The 22938-nt window shown below is 41.5% G+C and overlaps 2 protein-coding genes and 1 long non-coding RNA gene across 3 annotated transcripts in view; 1 reads left to right on the forward strand and 2 right to left on the reverse strand.

The window, feature by feature from the left end:
* Positions 1-4471, reverse strand: part of LOC114581432 (transmembrane protease serine 9-like) — a 43645-nt gene extending 39174 nt beyond the window's left edge. Inside the window, exons 1-2 of the mRNA XM_077918129.1 lie at positions 4324-4471; positions 277-421 (exon numbers count right to left, since the gene is read on the reverse strand). Coding sequence (XP_077774255.1) covers positions 277-334 — 58 coding nt within the window. The 5' untranslated portion in view covers positions 335-421; positions 4324-4471. The remainder of the gene's footprint in view (positions 1-276; positions 422-4323) is intronic.
* Positions 4472-9207: 4736 nt separating this feature from the next.
* LOC114583222 (serine protease 27-like) lies at positions 9208-22484 on the reverse strand. Its single transcript, XM_028704561.2, has 6 exons — positions 22330-22484; positions 21535-21555; positions 13868-14033; positions 13219-13493; positions 11868-12037; positions 9208-10258 (listed from the first exon to the last, which is right to left on the reverse strand). Exons 1-6 carry the CDS (start codon positions 22385-22387, stop codon positions 10019-10021), a joined length of 930 nt encoding a protein of 309 aa, XP_028560394.2. The 5' UTR covers positions 22388-22484; the 3' UTR covers positions 9208-10018.
* LOC144325104 (uncharacterized) lies at positions 20100-22609 on the forward strand. Its single transcript, XR_013390391.1, has 3 exons — positions 20100-20205; positions 21478-21586; positions 22476-22609. It is a non-coding gene; the product is annotated as an uncharacterized LOC144325104 (long non-coding RNA).
* Positions 22610-22938: the final 329 nt, after the last annotated feature.

Genomic DNA, 22938 nt, shown 5'->3' on the forward strand with positions numbered 1-22938 from the left:
TAATTTTTTTGCGATTTTGTGTGCAGGAGAAATGCTGTTTTGATAGCTTCCCACCTTTGTATTGCATGGCTTAAAGGTGCAAGATGCATCCACCTTGCTGAGGTTAAGATGTAGTTAATGTGAGATCCCCTACAGAAGCTGCTTTGAGCTACAAGGAAGAAATGTAGTGGCAAGCTTTTTATTTAAAATATGTTTATTGCTCCAGATTACCTTCCTATCCCCTAAACGAAGGCTGCATGGAGGGGATTTCTGCATTTCCCAAACCCTCTAAGTCACCTTGCAGTATGGTCAGCTGCAGAAGCCACACAGCCAGCGTGAAAGACACAGTTGCCATGGCTGTCCCTCTTCTGAAGTGTCCTCTGAGTGGTTGAGCACCAGTCGGTTCTGGATAACTGACGTTTTATTTCGGTCTGGATGTCTTCTAGGATCAAATACAGTATCAAGGGTGAAAGGATAATGCTTCCTTCATTGAATCTGGAGGTGCATCACAGAACCCCCAAGTCCCTCAGTCCTCTGGATCCTAGCAACCCAAATCGCTGTTGACCTCCTGAGACCTCCTGTCTCCTGCATGCCTTGGGCTATGGTTGCCAAACTTTCTGGCAGCGCTTGAGTGATATTATGGATTTGGAATACTTAGATAAAAAGTAGTACGTAAGTGTTTTAAAATAAATAAATGAAAATAAACAAATTACCAATTAATAACAGTGTAAAATAGTTATTGGGGTGTATGGCATATCAGGGGAGGAGTAATACCTGTGGTGGGGGAGGGATGGGTGCCAACAACAACAAAATAGTTGTTATTATTATTTAGTGGTACTATTGGGGGTAGTTTATCTATAGCCCCATTTATATGCATGGCATTTATGAAGAACAAAAGTCCTTGCCCTGAGCTGCTTTCAGTCTAGAAATCAGCACAGAGGAGATAAAAGAGGAAGGGGAGAAAAATGTAGGGCTCAATGGATGAATCATATTGATGCATGCTTCTTGCTTTCCAAGACTGTAAACGGCAGCACTCCTTTGAGTTTTTATTTCCTTTGGGGGAGAAAACTTTGGATTTTTTTTTTGTAATATTTAGCTTATTTACAGATATACAAGCTGAGCATAGTACACTTCCCCCTTGCAGCAGGTCTTCCACCTCCCTTTAGGGAGATATTGGCCCCACCAAGGTGCCTTCCCAGCTCTCTGTCTTGTTGCTTTTACATCTCTTCAAAACTGCCTCTTCTCTTCATTTCTGCATGCACAAAACTGTTCCTTAGCTTGATGGAGGGAGCTGGGCGTGCCACCTTCTCAGAACCTGGCCCAGGACCTTTGCTTGCTGACCAAAGCACTCCCTGCATGTGGGAGTGCTTAGTGCTTAGCTACACACCCAAGTTGACTCACCCAGTTTCACACTGAAAAATTGTGTGTTTCTTTCAATGGCAGGGGGAAAAAACCATTCTGCCTGTGGTATAGTATTATGACACCCCTGAACCAGTGGATGCTGGCTCTTGAGGGCAAATGGAACATTCTTCCACCAGCCTCCGCCAGCCCCCATCTGCTGGCCTTCCTACTTCCAGGGGCTGGAAGTGCCTAGATCTCAGTGTTGCCCTTGTAGAACTCAGCAGGGAGGGTGATGGGGAGAAAACTAGAATTATTTGGCCCTGCCTGTCACAGGATTTTGCTCCATCTAGTGTTGGTCTTCACCCTGACTTCCACTCTACCGTTACAATCAGCACCAGCTACCTCTGCTCAGAATACCCTAAGGCATGTTATAAGGGAAGCACATAATGCAGAAACTTTGGAGAAGCTAAGCAGTTTTGGAGGGAGACCACCAGTAAACTCTGTTCATGCAGTCTCCAGCTGCAAAGAAGATGGGAGGAGAAATGAACAAACAAATAACCTCAAAAACAGAGGGGCACTCCCCCCCTTGCCTCTTTTAATCTACCAGAGAGAGAAAAATACTAGGTTAACAGAAAAACACTGACTTTTCCATTTCCCAGTTTCACACACAGAAGCACAGCACCCAGCTGCCAAGGTAACTTTAGAAATGATACAGTGGAATCTCGGTTTTTGAACGTAATCTCTTCCGGAATTCCAAAACATTCGAAAACTGAGGATCAAAGGACTGTCAGCAAGTTCAATAGGGAAAATGGAGAAATTCGCCTCGGAAGCCATTCGGAAGTGTTCGAAAATGGAAGCATTCACTTCTGGGTTTTCGGTGTTCAGCTTCCAAAACGTTCAGCGGCCGAGATGTCTGAAATTGTTTTTTACCAAGAGTTTTGTTTTTTCTTTATTGATTTTGAATCCTGATAGTTGTCCAAATTCCTTTGTTTTTCCCAATGCTGCTGCAATACTCTCTAGTGGGTTTTCTGTTGTGATTATTAGGTTGTCTGTGAAGGCTCTAACCTTATAAGTCCTATGACCAAATTTTATTCCTTCTATCTTAGTCTTCTCTTACTGCTTTCAAATATACTTCCAAAACTATGATAAAGAGGAGAGGTGAAAGAGGACAGCCGTGTCTTGTTCCCTTAGAAATACTAAAGTGAAATAAAAGAAGGAATTGCAACTACTAAAAGTTGTCCAGATAGTATATCTATAATTTATTATAAAAATTTGGAAGAGAAAATATAACCAGTGTTAGAAGAAATAAAAACAAAATTTTAGAAGGAGGTCAAGTGGCAGAATCATGGCAAGAGGCCCTAATTATATTAATACCGAAACATGGATCCAACTTAGAGGAAATTAAAAATTATAGACCAATCTCCCTTCTAAACTCAGATTATAAATTATTTGCAAAAATTCTAGCTAACAGATTGAAAAAGATATTGGCAAGCATAATAAATAAAGATCAGTCAGGCTTCCTACTGGGAAGACAAATTTATAATAACATAAGACTGGTAACAGATACAATAGAATACTTAGAAATGAGACCAGAAAAGAAGGCAGCACTGATCCTGGTGGACTCAGAGAAAGCCTTTTATAATGTTTCGTGTGTATTTATGCAGAAAACATTGGAAATGATGAATATAGGCAAGAAAATATGTCAAGGTATAAAAGCAATTTATAACTCCCAAAAGGCTAGACTAATTATAAATGGTGAAACATTATAGATATACTATCTGGACAACTTTTAGTAGTTGCAATTCCTTTAGCTAATGGGGCGTCCCGCTGCTGCCACGCCGCCGAAACACGATTTCTGTTCTCACCCTGAAGCAAAGTTCTTAACCTGAGGTACTATTTCTGGGTTAGTGGAGTCTGTAACCTGAAGCATCTGTAACCTGAAGTGTATGTATCCCGAGGTACCACTGTATCCTAATCCTCACTTGGGCTTCCTCGTTCTTAGGATTTTTTGCCAATTCTTTTACATTCTGTCTTATTTCTTTAAGCATTAGGTTGAAGTTTTGATCTCTATTTTTCTTTTTCATAGCAGATTGTTGGATGCAGAACCCCCTCATATATGCCTTACTGGCACCCCAAATTATATCAATGTCCATCCCTTGTTTGTTATTAATTTGAAAAAATTATTCTAACATATCTTTGGCTTTTTAAACTACATCGTCGTCATTCAGGATACTCTCATTTAGTCTCCACCTTTTCATATACTCTTTCTTCTGTGTTACTTCCAGCATTGTCGGGTTATCGTCTGACATTACTCTGGGCAAAATCTCTGCTTTACTTGTTCTTAATATTATTTTCTTGGAAACCCAAATATTATCTATTCTACCTCCTGATTTTAGTGATTTTGAGAATTGAAAATTGAAAGAAGGTAAGAAGTAACTTCCCAACGTTCATCTCTTTTCTTTTCTGTCCAAGTCTTCAGGTCACACCATTAAGGTCTCCTATGAGAATTATATTTTCATTATTATGATCCCAATTTTTTCCTTCTAAATTCTTATAAAATTCTGAATTCTTACTATTTGGGGCATAATTTCCTCTTTTTAAACACTTGCCACAAACAATTTTCCCTTACAGACAACCTGTTTATGGAGCATTCATCCTAATTTTTCGGCAGGGAGGTTCGCTGTTACTGTGCTGAGCAGATATTCTCCTGCAATTCCTAGTGCATTTCTCTCCACTCTTATCACAAAAATATCTAATTTTGCTAGGAAGTGGGTTTGTTACACACAACCTGATTTTGCTGGTTATGTCATTGAATCCCCCTGCTCCGCAAAATAGTGACAGTCTAGAGCCGTCACTCTTTTAACCCGTCTCCTTTTTACACCCCTGAAAGGTGGGGAAAACTTGAGGGATTGATTCCCACTCACCAATCCATCACCTTTTGGCACAATTAGTTGCAGCAGCTGCAGTACCAGTAAGGAGGGCAAAACAACATACTCCACTCACTTCTAATTCTGCAGTCCTTCTCTGAAGTATCTTCCCGATGGTTCTTTTGCAACGAATGCCAGTAAATGTTGAACTTCGATCTCAATTTTTACTGTGCTATATAATGTTCCAAATCAAGGGGAAAGGGTGGTGCTTCTGTGCATTTCCTCCTCTTTGGGTTCCTGAGAGTCTCTCTATTTTTTTTTCAGGACAGAAAAAAAAGAAAGGGCTCCTTCATAGTTAAACCATGAAACTTGCTCCTGCAGAAGACAGTGATGGCCACCAACTTGGGTGGCTTTAAAACAGGGCTGGACAAATTCATGGAGGAGAGGGGTACCAATGGTACTAGTCACATGCCCTCATGACTAATAATTTCAGGGTTGTCAGGGACAAGCTCTTTCAGCCATCCATAATGGGATCTTGCTATGCAACCTAAATGGTGCCTTTATGTTCGCCCTCTGCAGCTAATTGTAGCTGCAAGTGGATGGGGTTTGGATTTGGGAAATCAATGTAGGAGGAAATTCCACAGGGAGATACATAGATCTCCTATACAATGTCCACTTTGGCCACTTCAAACAACATTGCCTGTGCATTTCAAACATACAAACATCCTGTCCTAGTCTTGCCATTCCTACCTGGTTCCTTCATAGCCGGGTGGAAAAGACTCTGTATTCTAGGAATGGTGGCTAGTTTTATAGGGAAGGAGAAATCACCCTTTATAAATATACCAGATGTGTTATTTTATCATGCGGCATTATGTAGTAGTCACTCCAAACAAACACATTAGTTTCCTGGTTTGAACAACAATAAACAAAATATTTTGATTTTTTAAAATAAAAAGGGTGTGACTGCATGCAGCATGAGATGCAAAACAGACCATAGAGAAGGAAATGGTTAGAGCAATCCACAGAAGCCATAACTGGGCAAGATATTGGGTGTGATCACGTTAGTCATGCTCAAAGGAGATCCCCTGCAATCACAAAAAATAGTTAACATATTAATGTGCAATTTTGCAATTTTGTATGCAATTCTACTTAATATGCATGTTTGCAAGCCTCCCAGAGTGGCCAGGGAAACCCAGCAAGATGGGCGGGGTATAAATAAAATTATTATTATTATTATTATTATTATTATTATTATTATTATTAGTAGTAATGTAATATATTTTTGCATGTCATTTTCACTAATATAACTGCTTTTAATCACACTTCCTCCTAATGTATGCATTATTTGTTTGGATAACTGCAGCACAAAATTAGGAGGATTTCAAAGGATAGTTGTGTTTTCGTTTGCACATAGTTTTGGAAGCATGAATTACGTAGGTTTGCATTAAAATGCAAACTCAACCAACTTTATCCCCTAAGGAGAGGGCACTTGTGAGGCAGTTGCATCAACTATCTGGGCTGTTTCCTCATTCCAAAGCTCTACATAGTTTTATAGAATCCAGCACCAGCTATAAAGATTTGCATGTCAGTATCGCTGCCACACCTACTGCAGTGAATACTGATAGGAGGAATTTATTTCATTTGCTTTTGTTCTTTTACTTCCATTTATTCCATTGTTATAGTATCATTCGACGGCAACTATGGACTTGCTTTGGTTGTATTCAAAGCATTACGTGTAGCCATCGATGGCCAAACAAATAAAGTTCCAGTGTGGTTGGTAACCGTACACACTCGGTCATCCAGCATTGTAAGTCGTGTCAGGCCTTCTATTTAACAGGTTTAATGTTAATAATGCAATGGATGGACACAAACCACTCACACCCACTAGCCACAGTGAGGCACCAGGCAAAAACATTCCCCTTCAACCAGGCCTTGGGATGATTAATTATGGTTTTACTTTTGTTCTTGTTTTTATTAAGCACTTTGTGTTTCTATTTTGTGTTTTTATGCTGTGATGTGCCCTGAGATCTTTGGATGAAGGCTGGTATGCAAACTTAATAAATAATAAAATTAATATGAGGAGGAGGAGGAGGAGGAGGAGGAGGATCTGGTGCATTGGTTCTGCACATGCCGGTGCTGTACTGACAGCCTAAAGCAACATTACAAGAGGAGCTAACATGGCGCCTATTAGAAGCTTTCGGTCTTCAGGCCTGATGTGCCACAGCCAATAGCAAGAGAGGCTGTAGTTTAATAGCATATGGAGGGCACCTCGTTGAATTCCCCATATCACCTCCAGAATCTCACATATCGTGTATTTCCTGTTCATCATTCCCTCTTCCTTTGTGCTGAGCTTCTGGCAAGATGACAAGTCTATGGGCAGGGACTGTTTGTTTTTGGCTGTGGTACAGGACTATACCTACCAGGTAAGCAGCATGCCACTTACAGACTCGGATGAATGCATATGGTTCTTGAAATTGCACTTCTCAAATAGCCGCTGCTAACATAATTCAATATAGTTTAGCAGCTGAAGAAATTCTGAGACTTCCTGATCTCTGCTGGAAATTTGCAGCTCAAGAAATTCTAGTGTTTTGACAGCTGCTCTTTCAGGCAGGGGGTTCAGATAAAGATGGATTTTTGATTGACTTTCCAAAGCAGTCCCTGTTTTATACAGGGAGGAGATTGTGGTGTACAGACTGCCTGGTGTCCAAGAAATATCCCCATCACAATTTTGATGTTGCCCTTTATGCAATGGAGGACCTTGGGAGGCCTCACATTTTAGTGGTGCCCTGTGCGATGCCAAAATGTGGTTGCCTCCAGCCTCTTGCCTTTCATTCTACATCATAGTTACAGCATTCCCTGCAGTGTCCCCAAGGCTCTGTGCCCACTGCGACCTAAATTTGCCTCTGCTTTATGTAAAGGGCTCAGTCTGTGGTTGAGTTCTTCCACCTTCTGTCTCTAGAAGGTTCCTGGCTGTCATTGGCAATAAAACAAGAGGGCTGATGTGACTGGACTGTAATTTCCATTATGCCTGACTATTCATGTTGCTGTTGAAGCTGATGGAAGTTTTATTCCAACAATATCTGGAAGGCACAGTGTTGGCTACCCTTGAAATCAGAAAATTTCTGAACATAGTTATTTTTCTTCTTCTTTTCAATATCATATTAAACCCCCCCCCCCAGCATTTTCCAACTCAAGATGAACAGTCTTCATTTTTTAAAATCCTTATCTTTCTCAAAATTGTTTGGTGGTATTGCTGTTCTGTCGTAATAAGCCATAATTATTTATTTGTTACACAGATGTTTCATATATTTCTACTCTTTTATCCAGGAACTCAGTTCAATTTACACAGGGCCTTGCTGCTTTCTCAATGATAATACCGTTGCTTAGCTATGTCAGCACAAAAGCATCATAGTTCCAAATACTGTAGTTTTCGCTCTATAAGACGCACCTGACCATAAGACGCACCTAGTTTTTAGGGGAGGAAAACAAGAAATAAGAAGCCTCCTGAGCGAAGAGGGAGTGCTTCTCCCTCTTCGCTCAGGAGGCTTTGCAGGGCTATCCCTGAAGCCAGGAGAGCAAGCGGGATCAGTGCGCACCGATCCCGCTTGCTCTCCTGGCTTCAGCGAAAGCAAGCCTCCTGGCTTTCCCCTGACCTCCCGCAAGAGCCATGTGCTCTTTAAAGGGAGCACGGCTCTTGCGGGCTTTTCTGGGAGGTGGGGGAAGGGACAGAGCCGTGCTCTCTGTCCCTTCCCCCACCTCCTGCAAAAGCCAGGGATAGCTGCGCGAAGCCTCCGCAGGGCAGCGGGATGAAGGCTCCCCGCTGCCCTGCGGAGGCTTCGCGCGGCTAAGCCAGAAGCTAGAACAGCGAGAGCTAGAACTCTCGCTGTTCTGGCTTCTGGGATAGCCCGTGAAGCCTGCATTCACTCCATAAGACGCACAAACATTTCCCCTTACTTTTTAGGAGGGGGAAAGTGAGTCTTATAGAGTGAAAAATACGGTAGTTTCTGAAGATTGCTGTAAAGAATAATGGCTCCATCAACTATATTTTTTGTCAATGGTAAGAGATTTCATTCTATTACTATTCTGATCAAGGTTGAGGCGTTACTTTGGATCAGAGCAAGGAATAGGGAACATCATTCCCACTTAATATGACAACATACTAATCTTAAAAGGGGGGGGGGAGTAATCATACAAAGAATAGAAGGTATAAAACGATTGCAAGCATTCTATAACAATTTATTGATGATTTTAAAATCATGAGTAAAATACAAAGCAATCTTATTGCATCCAGACTATTGCTAATAAAAGACTTGAGTGAGCTGAAAAAATTCAATTTATACTTCATTATGTTCCAGGTGATGAATTTATTCTCCACTTGTTTTCATGTCATTAAAAAATGTCAATTTAATAAAAAATAAAATAAATAAAAAGGAACTGTGGACATTAAAGCAGCACCTTCAGTATCACTGTAAAAGTCTGAAGTATCATAGCTTGCAAATGAAGACCATGGATGAAAAAAGTCTCTGCTTTTTCTCCAAGTGACAATTCCAGGGCACTTTGGGTGTAACAGTGAGGTGTTGTGGTTAGCGTGTTGGACTAGGACCTAGGAGACCAGAGTTCAAACTCCCACTCAGCCATGAAGCTCGCTGGGTGACCTGTAGCCAGTCACACTCTCCCAGCCTAATTTGCCTCCCAGAATTGTTATTGTGGGATAAATCAGCCTCATATAACCAACATGCTTAGCTCTAATTCATGCATGAAGGGGTTAAGACCATAGAGTAAGCTGTCCAGCCAGATTTAGCTAGGTCACACCCCCTTACTCGGGGAGAAAGCATTAACAAAGCCTTTGCTCTCTCTCCCTCTCTTCTACCATGTAGCTGCTCAGTACAGATGTCTGGGTTGGTTGCTGGTTGGTTAACCCACTATCAGGTGTTTACAAAACAGTTGAAATGTGATAAGTTAGACATGCTGAGATTAAATAGAGAGAAGTAAAGGTAAGCATCCCTGAATCCCTACTACATGTGGTGATTTAAATGAGTCCAACCAGCAGCCTAACTCACGATATTCCATACAATGAATTGAAAAGGATGTTCAAAATAACTTTTATTTAAAAAAACCCCAGAAGCTTTTCTTTTGGGAATTATAGGGGCAGAACTACCTAAATTGTATAGAAATTTATTTATGTATGCTACTACAGCAGGAAGAACGCTACTTGCCCCAAAGTGTAAAGAAGCAGAAGTCCCAACAAAGGAAGAATGGATACAAAAACTTTTGGAATATGCAGAAATGGTGAAACTTACCAGAAGAATAAGAAATCAAGATAACAAACTTTTTATAAAAGAATGGAAATGATTTATTGAATATTTACAGATAAATTGTAAACAGATAAAGGCAATAGCAGGATTATTGTAATAACCTGCAGTTATATAAGAGTGTATATTTGCAGTTGATAATGAAATGAGCAAGTTAAATGAATTTGGATATGCAGAAGATATTAAAAAATAAATTTAAGGAACCGTGGAAGAAGGGGGAAGGAAGTCAAAGATTATCCTGCATGCTGTTAATAATAAAACTCAAATGTATACTCTAATGTAATCATATTTAGTTGTGAATATAGCAGCTGTGAACATATCCATTCATCTGCTCTTGATTTTGTTTGAAAATTATATATTTAGAGGAGAAAACGAGCTCAAATGGAGAATGTTAAGTTGATTGTAAAACTAATGAAATGTATACATTTGCAAAGTATAAATAAAAACTAAAACTAAAAAAAGAAAGAAAAGCTATTCCATACAATTGGTGGGCAGACTGGAAGCCAGCAGACTGGTTTCTCACAAATGGGCCAGTACAAACGCCACCGAGGTGAATGTCACAACATTGGGTAGCCCACCAATTTCCCCACCACCCCCATTTCTACCCTGTATTCTCTCTTGGATCCAGTTGGCATAGAAAGGTACTGAAATGTAGACACCTGGACGGGAGGGTTGGCCACAGCCCCTTCCCCAGCTCACAATCCCAGCCTGCATCCAACCTTCTTTGAGCTGGCAAACTAAGGGTCCCCCGGAGTCACCCTGTGGAAAAAGAGATGGGAGATGGTACAGGATCTGTGGTGAACACGGCAATGAGCACTCTGATTAGGAATACCAATTAGATGAGGGAGCTGGAATGAGGTTTATAACCAGGGATGGGGAACTGGTGGCCCTTCAGATGCCTCTGAACTCTACCTGCCAACAGCTTCAGCCAGCATGGCTCATGGTCAGGGATGGTGGAAGTTGTATTCCAGAAACATCTGGAGTACAACAAGTTCCCAGCATCCGATAGAAATCTTCATTTGCCTCCGGCAGGTACTAACCTGTGACCTTGTCAGCCTTGGCCCCCTTCGACTGCACCTGTAACACTAGGGGTAGAAATATTGCTCTACTTTGTAGGGTTTGAAAGACTATTGAAAAAATTAATAAGGATTATTCAATTCAACATCACCAACGCAACTAATTCTAACAATTGTAGACGACTTGGGCCATCTTAAAAGAGGCATTCAGGTCTGTGTGTGAGAGAAGGGGGGAAAGCATCATCTGTGTTGATATGTGTGGTGTCCATCTTTCAAAAACAATATAAGTAGACTTTCTTCCCTTTAGAACTGATGGCTTTAATCTCAGATACAAATTTATGTGGATTTTACTGAGTTTCAACATTTGAGCCCCAAGCCATACAGTTAAATGACCAAGGCTGCAACCCTTTACCCATTGACCTGGAACTAAGTCTCGTTGAAGTGAACAGGACTCATTGGGGCAAACAAAGGTCCTTCAGAATCACCCTGTGGAGAAAGAGATGGGAGAAAACATGGAATCCATGGTGGAAAACTCTAGCAACAGATTCCAAATACTGATCAGCCGAGGGGACTGAAATAAGGTTTATAATAAGAGATGGCGAACCTGATGTTGTTGGTCTCTACAACCTAACAATTACAGCTAGTCAGGGACCTGAGACTAACCCCACCAAACAGAAGAGGACTTGTTTCTGAGTTGACATGTATGGGAAACTTTTTTATATATAAAGAAAGGTGTGCTATACATATTTTAAACAGAGGAAGTATTTTTTTATTCTTTCGAATCTATTTTATTCTTGGTTTCGGTTACATGAAGCTTTTATATTTTTAGGTTTTTATTGCTAAAACAAGCAGCACAGAAATATTTTTAAACAAAACAACAAGAACTCTTGGGGAAATAGGTGAATCTGAAAAGCTGGAAGCTGCCATCTCCCAATGGTAGACCAAAATTAGGAAGAAATGGCTAAGGGCTATGTTCACACAACACGATCATTCAAAGAATCGTAGATTTATAGAATTGTGGAGTTGGAAGGGACCCCCAAGAGTCATCTAGTCCAATCCGCAGCAATGCAGGAATCTCCGCTAAAGCATTCTTGGCAGATGGCCATCCAACCTCTGCTTAAAAACCTCTGAGGAAGGAGAGTCCATCACCTTCAAAGGGGGTCCGTTCCATTGTTGAATAGCTCTTACCATCAGGAAGTTTTTCCTGGTGTTCAGGCAGAATCTCTTGTCTTGTAAAATTCTCTTCATAAAGACATAAGGTATTTTTCTTTTTATAATGCCATCACGCCAGAGCCTGCCTTTGTCTACCTTCTCTGATGGCTGTATGAAGAACAGGTCATGGAACAACCTACCTGGCAGGAATCTTTCCCACCTTCTGGGTAACCAGCACAGATCATATCCTTCTTGACAGGATCCTTTCTTAAGCCCTTCTCTGAGACACTGTTTAAGAGAGCATTGCAGGCTTCTCGGCTTATGAGCGGCACCTTCACTTGCTGGAGAGTTTGTGGGGCAGGTAAAGACACTAGAAGATAGAGAAAGGAAAAGTGTTCATGGAATGCAGAGGCATTCAGTAGGACAAAAATTTAGCACTGAGTACATGCTGTGGGTAAAAGCCTTAGCGCCTAGGGCTTGCCGATCGCATGGTCGGTGGTTCGAATCCCCGCGGCGGGGTGCGCTCCCGTCGTTCGGTCCCAGCGCCTGCCAACCTAGCAGTTCGAAAGCACCCCCGGGTGCAAGTCGATAAATAGGGACCGCTTACCAGCGGGAAGGTAAACGGCGTTTCCGTGTGCTGTGCTGGTGCTGGCTCGCCAGAGCAGCTTTGTCACGCTGGCCACGTGACCCGGAAGTGTCTCCGGACAGCGCTGGCCCCAGGCCTCTTGAGTGAGATGGGCGCACAACCCCAGAGTCTGTCAAGACTGGCCCGTACGGGCAGGGGTACCTTTACCTTTTTACACTGTAGATATGTAGCTGCCACACTTTGGGACAACTTCTCCTCCCATATTTATTTCTAGGGAAACCTAGGTGCAGCCCAATACATTTTGCTGTCTGAGGCAAAATACCAAATTCCCTCCCTCTGAGATTCCACGAACAATGCTGGTGTCTTCTTTAACACAGGCAGTGGGACTGAATCCTCCACTGTGCTTGAGGGCACCAGGCTAGTTTGAGAGCGCAGGCAGATCACATGACGCCTACAGTTCTGACTGCTCCACACCCTTCACCACCTGAGTCACCTCTACCACTCTGCCTAATGGTAGGATTGGCCCTGGGGGGGAGAATGTTCATTTTGCAAATCTTTTTTAAAAATCCTCATGAAGATTCACCAGCATTTTAGTGGAAATTTCATTCTGGTATGCATTTTTCTATGTTACTTTTGTGAGGGAAATGGAGTACGCACGTGCATTCAACTAATGGCATCCGCGTCGCCCAGGTGATCACAGCAACAGAGATAAGAAAAGAAGAGTTGTTCTGTTGTCTGGAGAGGTCACTTCCTGGTTTGCATGGAGAAACCGTTTTCGACAGAGCCCAGTGACGGAAGTGCACAGATGTATTGAGGCAGCGTTGGATGTTGAAATGTTGGGTCTCTAACAATTTTGTGCCCAGGGCAACCACCCCTGTGGACCCTCCCCCCAGTGCCATGTCCCGGAGCTGTTCATTTGGATGAGTCACAGAGTCTGAAAAAGTGCTACGAAGAAAACCCCTCACCTCCAGTTTGAATATCTCCCCATCCAGTTACCCAGCAGTGTTCTTCTGAAGAGAAGCTTGTAGAGGACTCTGGCAGGCGGATGGGGAGGATGTAGTCAGTGAAGCTCACAGGCGACTTCAGCTTGATTAAAGCAATATCTGCTGTGTGGTCAATGCTGCCATTGTAGTCAGGATGGAGGATAATCTGTTCTGCAGCAGATGCTACAGCATTATCAGAGAGGTTTGAGAGCTGATGGGCACCTAGGAGGACATTGTATCGGAACCTGGGCCCCAGTCTGTGAATACAAGGGCAAAAGACTTAGCTGACATTTGATTTCCTGTGGCTCACCCTAACCGTATACTTCACAAAGAGCTACAATTCCAAGAGTTCAATTCCCTGGGAAGAAGGGTGGGTTTTGAAACCATTCTGAGAACTGTAGATCTGTGTGAGGAGCAGGACTTTCTTAACAGCTCTCAGCAAACTACAGTCCCCAGGTTTCTGTGGGGGAAGCCATGGCTGTTTAAAGTGGTATGATAGTGTTTTAAGTGTATGGTGCAGCTGAGGCCTAAGATACCAGGAAGCTGACTGGTAGGCAGCTGAAATTAGTCTGGCCTTGTATGGTGAAGCTTTATAATGGCTGCAAAGCAATACATACTGTATGATACTCACCCATAGAAGAAGCAGTGAGCTGCTGTCAGGACCCACTGCTCGGCTATGAGGGAGCCTCCACAAATAGGATAAGAAAACAGCGAAATGCTGACTTGCCAGGGCCATGACCCATCAGAGGCTGGTTGGCCCCCAACTATTTTTGGAGCATTTATTGGCTGCCCACTCTCTGTGGAAGAGGAAATAAGAGGATTTGCCATTACAGTTTGCAGCACACACATAATGGAAGTAATGTAGCAGAAGAGGTGGAGAACACGAGGAAACAAAATTTCTAAATTTGAGAGACTTCCGGTCGGTGCCAGCGCTTAATGGCGGTCCTACCTCCGAGCTCCGGAGAAGGACTGCTCCGCAAGTTCGGGTCTTACCCGCTACGGCGAGTGGGGGACCCCTAAAATCTCAGGCGCGGAAGCCTGAGAGCAAGGAGACTCGGTGGGCACCTTTGCGCCCCCCGGTACTGTGAAAGAGCCTTTTTAAAGGCTCCGGAGCGGCATCGGGAGTGAGCGCGGTGCTGAGAGTCGCTACCCAGCCTGCGGAGTGAAGCCGCGTCGCCATTAGCGGAGAGCGCCGATTCCTTCCTGAAAAGAAAATCTGGACTGGATTCCCGTGAGTAAGAAGGGAAAAAAAATCAGGAACCTTTAAAAATAGAAAATTTGGCTGAAACCGGGAGGGCAAAAAATAAGGAAGTCTGCCCCCCCCGGACTGCAGGAATTTAAAGCAACGAAAGACCTCGCTGCAGTTATTAGAAACTTAGTTGCGAACTGTCAAACCTGAGCTGTCAAAAGTATCTCTCCCCTCCAGATTGGCAGGAGAAGGGGGGAAAAAAGACAGTCTTGTGAAGATACTTTTAACTTAAAGGGAAACAAAGTTTTTCACTGCTCTGATCCCCGGGACGACCTGCCAGGACTTAACACTGGGAAAACTGTTCTTTAAAATAACTTTGAAGTGGATATAGACTATACCTTAAATGGTGAAAAAACTTTAAGACATTTAAGATTTGAATGGGACTTTGTTACTGACATTGGTCTAACCAAATTTAAATTGGAGAAAAAGTTTTACAACTTTAATGGCGGACTTGAGATTTTCTACATCCGGCTTTCTGCCTCTTTGTTGTTTCTAACTTGGAAACTTTTAACTGCTCCCTCTTGAGGGCTAAGAGGGAAAAATTGCAAAGTATTTGACTAATAGTGGGATTTTCCATTGCAAGTTTTTCCTGTGAGAACGGCCTTGGGATATGAGTGGCACGGCAGAGGAGATAAGAACCAGATCTAAAGCTAAACTAACACAAAAGAAAAGAGGTTCAATCTCTGGCAACACAGTGCCTGCACCGGACTGTGTGACAGCAGCATCAATGGAATCTATGACACAGGCACTGCTTAAAATAAATCAATCCCTTGAGGCCTTAACAAAGCAATCTACAGAAAATTCAAAGAAATTGACAGAACTTACAGCAAGATTGGATCTGAATACCACATCAGTGGCAACAAACACAGAATCTATAAATAGACTGATTCAGGAATCTTCAGAAACAAGGAAAATTGCAGAGAGTGCAAAATCTGTTGCAGGTGAGACACAGGAAAGACTTGTGCCGATTGAGAAAAAGGTGAATGAGCATGAAGCGGCCCTCTCCTTACTGGAATTACAACGGAAAGAACGAAATCTGAAATTTAGACAGGTTCCAGAGAAAGAAGAGGACAATCTGGCGGAATTTCTCACAGAGGCAATTCTGGAAAATTGGCAAGGAGATCTGGAGGAAGATGAAGTGGGGATAACAACTGCTTTCAGACTTGGTAGAAAGCAAAGCAAGAAGTCAAGGGATTGTCTGATCACCTTTAGAACCAAAGAGGAAAGAGACAAGATACTGAACCTTCACTATCAAAAAGCTTTGGTGATTGGAAACATTCAAGTCCAAATCTTTAAGGACATCCCTAAATACATCTTGGAAGTGAGGACTTTTTATAGAGACCTTGCCAATTTGCTGAGGAAGAACTTCATACCCTTCAGGTGGGAATTCCCACAGGGGTTGTCCTTTAACTACAAAGGGAAGAAAGTAAGAATAAGAACAGTACAGGAGAAAGAGTACTTTTTGGAGAGAAACCTAGAGGACCTACAGAAAGGTACGGTGGACCCGGCAAGAGAAGGACAAGGATTAACATCAGAAGGAGGAGGGCTGACGGACATTGCAAATCTATCATTTGGACTACCACAACCGCCAACTGAAGAGGAAGAAAAACTTGGAGCAGTCGGAGGATCAAACATCTAACAAACAAAATGTCTCTGCAACTTCTAAGCTGGAATTGCAACGGTTTGAACCATCCCAGAAAAAAACGACAGGTTTTCCACATTTTGAAAAGGGAACAACTGGATCTGATATGTCTACAGGAAACTCATATAACTAGAGCACACAGGAAATTGTTGGTGAACAAAAGATTGGGACAAGAATTTATATCTTCCGATAGAGTAAAAAAGAGAGGAGTAGTGATTTATGCAAAGGAAAAATTGGACCCAAAATTAAAATTTAAGGATGAAGAAGGAAGATACCTGGCAATTGAAGTACAGATCCAGGGGGAAAAATATTTGATAATTGGAGTATATGCACCAAATGATGGGAAGGCAGAATTTTTTAAGAAGTTGCATGAGACCTTACTAGATTATCTCGACTGCAAAATAATAATGATGGGGGACATGAATGGAGTGGTCTCTACAAATATGGACAAGGCACAAAGACAGACAATATCTAAAGAAGGAAGATTACCAAAGACTTTCTTCGAGATGACGGAAAATATGGACTTGATCGACATCTGGAGAACAAAGAATCCTCTCGAGAGAGAGGGAACTTTTTTCTCGGAATCTAAAATGACATGGACGAGAATCGACCAAATCTGGGTATCTAGTGTGATGGCTACAAAGATTAAAAAAGTAGAAATCTGCCCAAAAACCTGCTCCGACCATAATGCCGTAAAGATGGAAATGAAAATGACAACAACTGGATCCTTTAGATGGAGAATGAATGACTCCCTATTTAGAGATGAACAATTCTGTATAAAGGCCCTAAAGACATTGAAAGATTACTTCGAGATAAATTTGAGAACAGACGTGGAAAAAAGAACAATTTGGGACGCGAGTAAAGCCGTGATGAGAGGCTTCCTGATACAACAGAATTCAATCAAGAGGAAAAAGCAAAATGAAAGGAAAGAAAGAATTTTAGAAAAAATGAAGGAAGGAGAAAAGAAACTGAGGTCAAAACCAAAGTCTCAAGAAATTTTGAGAGAGATAAAATATTATCAGACGCAATATATGGAACTGACAAATCAAGAGATAGAATGGAAAATTAAACAAATGAGACAAAGGACTTTTGAGTCTGCAGATAAGTGTGGGAAGCTCCTTGCATGGCAATTGAAAAAGAGGCAAAAATTGAATACAGTTACTTGTTTGGAGATAGAGGGAAAGAATGTTCATAAGCCAAATGAGATAAGTAACTGTTTCCAAAGTTTTTTTAGGAAATTATACACACAAGGGCCAGTAAACGAACAAGAAATAGAAGAATTTCTTAAAAATTATGGACTACCGAAAATTTCAGAACAGGGCAAGTTGATTTTGAATGAGAAAATAACAGAACAGGAAATAGAGGAGGCCATTCAAAAGGCACAACTGGGAAAGTCTCCAGGACCAGATGGACTGACGGCTAGATATTATAAAGCTTTGAGAGAAGGTTTAGTGCAACCACTGAAAGAAGTTTGTAATGAAATATTGGAGGGGAAAAAGGCACCTGAAACGTGGAAAGAGGCCTTTATCTCACTTATACCAAAGACCGAGACTGAAAAGAACCAGGTTAAGAACTACCGCCCGATATCATTATTAAATGTGGATTACAAAATTTTTGCAGACATTTTAGCAAAAAGACTGAAGAAAGTATTGACAGGTGAGATTCATAAGGACCAATCCGGCTTTCTCCCGGGAAGACACATGTCTGACAATGTGAGGAACATAATAGACATCGTGGAACTGTTGGAAATGAACATTAACAGAAAAGCGGTTTTGATCTTTGTGGACGCGGAGAAAGCCTTTGACAATATTTGTTGGAGTTTTATGAAAAAGAATCTCCAAGGGATGGGGGTAGGCCAAGGTTTTGAAAATGGTATAGGTGCAATTTATTCTGAGCAGAAGGCAAAGCTAATTGTGAATAATGTGGTAACGGAAGAGATAGCTATAGAGAAAGGAACACGACAGGGATGCCCTATTTCCCCCCTACTTTTTATACTGGTTCTGGAGGTTTTGCTAAATATGATTAGAAAGGACCAGTTGGTTAAAGGAATTCAGGTCGGAGTGAGAGAGTATAAATTAAGGGCATTTGCAGATGACCTAGTTTTGACTTTGCAACAGCCAATCACTAGCACAAAAAGAGTTTTAGAACTGATCGAGATATTTGGTCAAGTTGCAGGATTTAAGTTGAACAAACAAAAAACTAAAGTCTTGGAAAAAAACCTAACAAATGAAGAAAAAGAGACATTCCAGAATGAAACAGGTTTGGAGATAGCAAAAAAAGTGAAGTACCTGGGGGTGAATTTGACATCGAAAAATGTGAATCTTTTTAAAGACAATTATGATAAATGTTGGACAGAAGTTAAGAAAGATTTAGACATATGGTCAAGGCTGAAACTTTCCTTGTTAGGCAGAATTGCTGTTATCAAAATGAATGTATTGCCTAGAATGTTATTTCTGTTTCAGACATTACAAATAATAGACAAGATGGACTGTTTCAAGAGGTGGCAGAAAGACATATCGAAATTTGTTTGGCAGGGCAAAAAGCCAAGAATAAAATTTAAGACATTAACAGATGCGAAAGATAGAGGGGGTTTTGCCCTGCCGGACTTAAGACTTTACTATGAATCAGCAGCGTTTTGCTGGTTGAAAGATTGGCTGCTCCTCGAGAATACAGACATTTTGGATCTTGAAGGATTTGACAACAGATTTGGTTGGCATGCATATATATGGTATGACAAGGTAAAATTGCATAAAGGTTTTAAGAACCATATGGTGAGGAAAGCTCTGTATAATGTTTGGATTAAGTATAAAGACCTGTTTGAAAGTAGAACCCCCAGGTGGTTGTCACCAATGGAAGCAAAAGAGGTGAAAAAATTGAATATGGGTTCTAATTGGCCTAAATATTGTGAAATTATAGAACAAGATGGTGAAAATGTAAAATTGCAGAGTTTTGAGAAACTGAAGTCTAAGGTGAGAGATTGGTTACATTATCGACAGATAAATGAAGTATTCAAACAGGACAGAAAGAAAGGCTTCCAAGTGGAGAAGTCAAAATTAGAAACAGAACTGTTAGAACCCAATACTAAAAATTTGTCAAGAATGTACAACTTGCTGTTGAAATGGAATACTCAAGATGAAATGGTGAAATCTAATATGATTAAATGGGCACAGGATATTGGGCATGACATTGAACTTGCTGACTGGGAGCAGTTATGGACCACTGGTGTTAAATTTACGGCATGCAATGCCTTAAAAGAAAACATTATGAAAATGATCTACAGGTGGTACATGACTCCTGCTAAGTTAGCAAAGATCTATCATTTGCCCAACAACAAGTGTTGGAAGTGTAGTGAAACGGAGGGAACCTTCTATCACCTTTGGTGGACCTGCCCGAAGATTAAGGCTTTCTGGGAAATGATCTATAATGAAATAAAAAAAGTTCTGAAGAGAACGTTTGTTAAAAAACCAGAGGCCTTTCTCTTGGGTATGGTGGGCCAAATGGTGCCAAAGAAGGATAGGACATTTTTTATGTATGCCACTACAGCAGCAAGAATTCTTCTAGCAAAGTATTGGAAGACGCAAGAATTACCCACATTGGAAGAATGGCAGACGAAGGTGATCGACTATATGGGACTGGCAGAGATGACTGGCAGAATTCGAGACCGGGGGAAAGAGGCGGTGGATGAAGATTGGAACAAATTTAAAGTTTATCTTAAAAACTGTTGTAATTTGGAAAATTAGGGGCTCAGAGTTATAAGAGATAAAGAACTACAGTTGTATTAATAACTAACTGAAGTTAAATACATGAAATATATTTAAGTTATGATCAGAGGGTTGCTGAAAAATCTTGAAACAAGAATGCAGAAAAGGGGTGGTACGGGGAAGTCGTGTTTTTGTTTGTTTATGTTTATGTCTTTGTTTTGTCTCTTTTTTATTTATGGAAAATTAATAAAAATTTATTATAAAAAAAAACAACAAAATTTCTAAATTTGAATTAGTTTACAAGTAGATTTTTTTGCAGATTTTAAAACCATATTTCTTGTCATTGATTCTCCTGGGTTCAATGGGCATTTCATCTGGTAAGTGAAATTGACTTTTTTTATTTCTTAGCACATTTACAGCAGTTTAATTTCTGCAGTGCAAAATTAGGAAAAGGGTGAAGTTTGAAGTATGGTTGTATTTTTGCTTCACATATACTGCTTACTGCTTGAGAAAGTGCAAACTAGGCCTTTAATTACCTTTAAATGTGAACCAAATTAAAATTCTCACCCATCCTTACTCATATATGTGGTAGTGGAATCCATGAGTCCTGGACCCTTAGCTCTCAGTTTTGGCACCCCTTTCTCCCATACGTCTTCCACCACCATAGCTAGAAGTAGAACCATGTACAGTGGTGCCTCGCAAGATGAAATTAATTCGTTCCGCGAGTTTTGTCGTCTTGCGATTTTTTTCGTCTTGCGAAGCACGGTGTCGGGAAAGTTTTGGAAAAGCTTCAAAAATCACCAAAGTCTTTAAAAACCTCAAAAAAGGCTACCACACCGCGTTCTATGAGTTGCTCCTCGAAGTCAAGTCGCAACTGTATTAACGGTGTTAAGAAAAAGGAAACAAACTTGCAAGATGTTTCCGTCTTGCGAAGCAAGCCCATAGGGAAAATCGTCTTGCGAAGCAGCTCAAAAAACAAAAAACCCTTTCGTCTAGCGAGTTTTTTGTCTTGCGAGGTACCACAGTAAAACCTTGGGGTTTTTGGTTTCCATGGGTCAGAGATTAAGATGGCAAGAGTCATTTTAAGATTCTTCATGTGAGATGCTTGATGGGTGGGCCTTTCTTCCACAGCTTAGTGGGCAAAGGAATTGAGACTGTTACCTTTGTAAAGTGGAGCACATTCCAGTCCACGCAAAAGTCCAGAGGCTTCTGCATCCCCTCACTGACATCTCTCCATCCAGATAAGAAAAAGGTAGCAGCACAGTTGAAGGACACATTCCAAGCAGGCAGTATGAATGGCTGGCTGGTGAGGGTGGGTGACATGGGGAAAGCAGTGTGGCCTTTGGAGGGGGCATGAACTGAGGAGAATCTCGAGGACTGAATATTTCCTCCACCCTGGCATCACAGCGTGCAGCTTGGCACCATGTCTTAAGGAAGTTGGACACCTAAAACCAATTCTTACTGAAGACCATGCAATCACATCTAGAATGCGATGCCTTGTTTGCTCTACTCTTTACTTGTGGTGTGGCAACATCAGCTTATTGTGGGTTCATCTTCCTCATATCAATGTGACATATTAAGGAGTATCCTGTCTAAGGTGAGGATGTTGGATTACAAGACCTCTGGTTTTTAGGAGGCCTTTTCTTTAGTTTCCTCCACAGAGATTCCTGTGAAAAACTCCTTCCAATGTATTGAACGACTCTTACCTGCTTTTGAGCTTGTAGCACCTGAGGAAAATAAAGAAAGAAGATACCCCAGGTAAGAGTCATTGTAGAAGAATGACACAGTGTAGGATTGTATGTATGAACAAGGGGGAAGGGAAGTTGTTTAAACTGGCCCACTTCAGACATTCCATGTTCTGAGAATCAGGTTAGTATCGTTAATCACTTTAAACAAACCAGGTTATAAAAAAGTGGGTTGATAGCGGTTTAATTGCCTGGTTAGTTCTGAATTTGGTAACCATAGTTCCCTGGTTTGGACAAAACATGAAACATGAAGATCCCTTAGAAGCTTCCTACTTTCATCACAGCTTGGGGTGAGGGGAGGAGCAAATAGACTGTGTGGGGTGGGCAAAAGGCATCATGTGCATATGTCAGCTTAATAACCTGACAGATGATTGTCTGTGAATGCAGCCAATCTTTTCCCAATTGGTTGAAAAATTAACACCTTTGACAATTGTGCCACGAGTTCATTCTGAAACATGGTTCTTAGGGGATGTATTCAGATGTATTCAGAACCACATTTAAACCTGGGCTCATCAGGACTTTAGCTCTTTTAAAGTTATGGCTTTACCCTGGAACTATCTAAGTTGGGAAGAACAGACGTCCTAAAGAAAAGTGGGACATTCCAGGATCAAATCAGAAATTGGTATAGCTTCTGTAAATCTGGGACTGTCCCTGGAAAAATATGGGCACAGAGAAGGTATGATTTCCCAGGAGCCCTCACAACTTTTAACCTTGGAGTAACTGTTCTCCAAGCACTTCCCCAACTCCATCAATCACCTTGTAGCATGGTCAGCTGCAGAAGCCACACTGTCAATGCCGAAGTAACAATTGGCATTGCTGTCCTTCTGAAGTATTCTCTGAGTGGTTCAGCTCCAGTCAGTTCCAGACAACAGATGTTTTATTTCAATCTGAATATCCTCTAGGAGCCGTACTATTAAAACACAATATCAGCAATGAAAAGGTAGTGCTCCTGTCATTGGCCTGTCTGTTGCTGAGTCTGGAGAAGCAGCACAGAAGCCCCAAGTCCCTGCAATCTCTGGATCCCAGAAGCAGCAGCATCCCAAATCTCTGCCAACACCTGAGAACGCCCACAGGTGGAGGCAAGGCATGTATACACTTTCCCCATTGATATCCACATCTGAACCAGCTCCCTGCTTGTTTGGAATAGGGAGAAGGGGGAGAAGATGAGACTCTCCAGAAGCCCCCACCCACCTTTTATCTTTCATATTAAGTCCACAAACATGGAAATGAAGGTGGAGACTTCCTTCTTCATACTTCCCACCAGCTATGGTCACTTACAGACAACCTGTTTGTGGATAAATAGTCCTAATTCTTCTAGCTGGGAAGTTAGACAGCATGGTGAGAAGCAAATGTCATCCCACACTT

Source organism: Podarcis muralis, chromosome 13, assembly GCF_964188315.1.
Source record: "Podarcis muralis chromosome 13, rPodMur119.hap1.1, whole genome shotgun sequence".
In the NCBI taxonomy this organism is placed as follows: Eukaryota; Metazoa; Chordata; class Lepidosauria; order Squamata; family Lacertidae; genus Podarcis; species Podarcis muralis.